The sequence below is a fragment of the Haplochromis burtoni genome, unplaced genomic scaffold, assembly GCF_018398535.1.
Source record: "Haplochromis burtoni strain Fernald_Lab_line unplaced genomic scaffold, NCSU_Asbu1 Contig_247, whole genome shotgun sequence".
Lineage (NCBI taxonomy): Eukaryota > Metazoa > Chordata > Actinopteri > Cichliformes > Cichlidae > Haplochromis > Haplochromis burtoni.
This window is the reverse complement of record NW_024582608.1, coordinates 249,832-251,159: the sequence shown is the minus strand read 5'-3', so window position 1 is coordinate 251,159 and position 1,328 is coordinate 249,832. Positions and strand designations below refer to the sequence as shown.

The 1,328-nt window shown below is 33.3% G+C and overlaps 1 protein-coding gene across 4 annotated transcripts in view; it reads right to left on the bottom strand.

The window, feature by feature from the left end:
• p4ha2 (procollagen-proline, 2-oxoglutarate 4-dioxygenase (proline 4-hydroxylase), alpha polypeptide 2) overlaps positions 1-1,328 on the bottom strand; it is a 31,735-nt gene that overhangs the window by 4,647 nt on the left and 25,760 nt on the right. For all 4 annotated transcript variants that reach the window (XR_006055207.1, XM_005949227.3, XM_042227173.1 and 1 more), the window contains exon 11: positions 213-266. Coding sequence is in view for 3 of the 4 variants with exons in the window: in XM_005949227.3 (XP_005949289.1) it covers positions 213-266 (54 nt within the window). In the remaining variant the exon portion in view is untranslated. The remainder of the gene's footprint in view (positions 1-212; positions 267-1,328) is intronic.

Here is a 1,328-nt window from a genome sequence, read left to right as displayed (position 1 = left end):
CACACACACACACACACACACACACACACACACACACACACACACACACACACACACACACTCATGTATTAGTCATTCTGTAACGCAAGTAATTCTGTTCACAAGTAAGACATTTAAGTTAAGCTTTGGAATGTGGGAAGCATGCCAAGACAAACCACAGCAGTTTTCACATCCACAGTGCACACAAACTTTCACCTAAAAAGTGAACTTACCCTGGAGAAGTCAAAATGTGGCTCATACTGTCCTCCCACGCCATAGTTTGCAACCTGGTCAGCCAATGACAAAAATGACCCTTAGATAGAGGTGATAAATAAACTCTCCTGTCCACTGAAAACTGAATTATTAACTCATGCTGTTGCTCTGTGTATCATTGAACTTGTGCAAAACAACTAAGCTACACTACATAAGACTACAAATCCAGAAGCCACAAATCTCAGTAATGGCAAAAATAATTAATTGATAAAGGGAAATCTTCCCAGCTAATTCTGCATCATTATTTCTAACAGACTTTTGAATTTATTTTTTTTTATCAATTATTTATATCTCATCTTTTAACATTGCAAACTCCTTTACAATACTTTTAGTGAGTGAGAAACTTTTATTCATGCAACCTTGTCAAAGGTTGTCTTTATTTTTTACTTGATTCATTTGTTTGGTTATATTCACATTATGTGCCAGAGGGGTTTTTATTATTGTTTGTTTGTATTTAAAGCCATGTAAAGGTTATTATTAATTCATATAGAACATATTTATAGCTTGTATAAATATGAATTTTACTTTTAAAAGTACATGTCTTGTGTGTGAAGCTGTTGCATGTTTTCAGTATCGGTTTGATGGTTTCATGAGTAAGCTCTGACCACTGTCCTCTAGTGAATTTGGCACTTCAATCAGAATTGCTATACCTCCCTTAGAAACTATGAAAACAGAAAATATCCAACTTATGGAATAGCGATGGTTTGGATTCGTCTAATCGTCTAAAGACACTCTTAAATAAACCAGATCAAATCAAATATTTTTTCTTCCATTATTTAAGAGTTAGTATTTAATTTACAAGTTTAAAATAAAGTACAGTAAGTATATGTAAAATGTATGAGCAACTCAAAAGGAACCCCATAGAGTGAGCCCACAGGCTGCTGTGAGATAAAGCAGCGTTAGCTTCATAGCATAAGTGCCTAAGTCATTTTTTTGTGTTTTCGGAAAACAAGAAAAAACTAATTTTCTAAATATCACATGCATATTTTTAATTGATATTTTCACAGAACATTTAAGTATATGTGAGGAAAAGTATGGAAAAAGAACAAAACCCAACATCATTTCTTTTGTCTAAT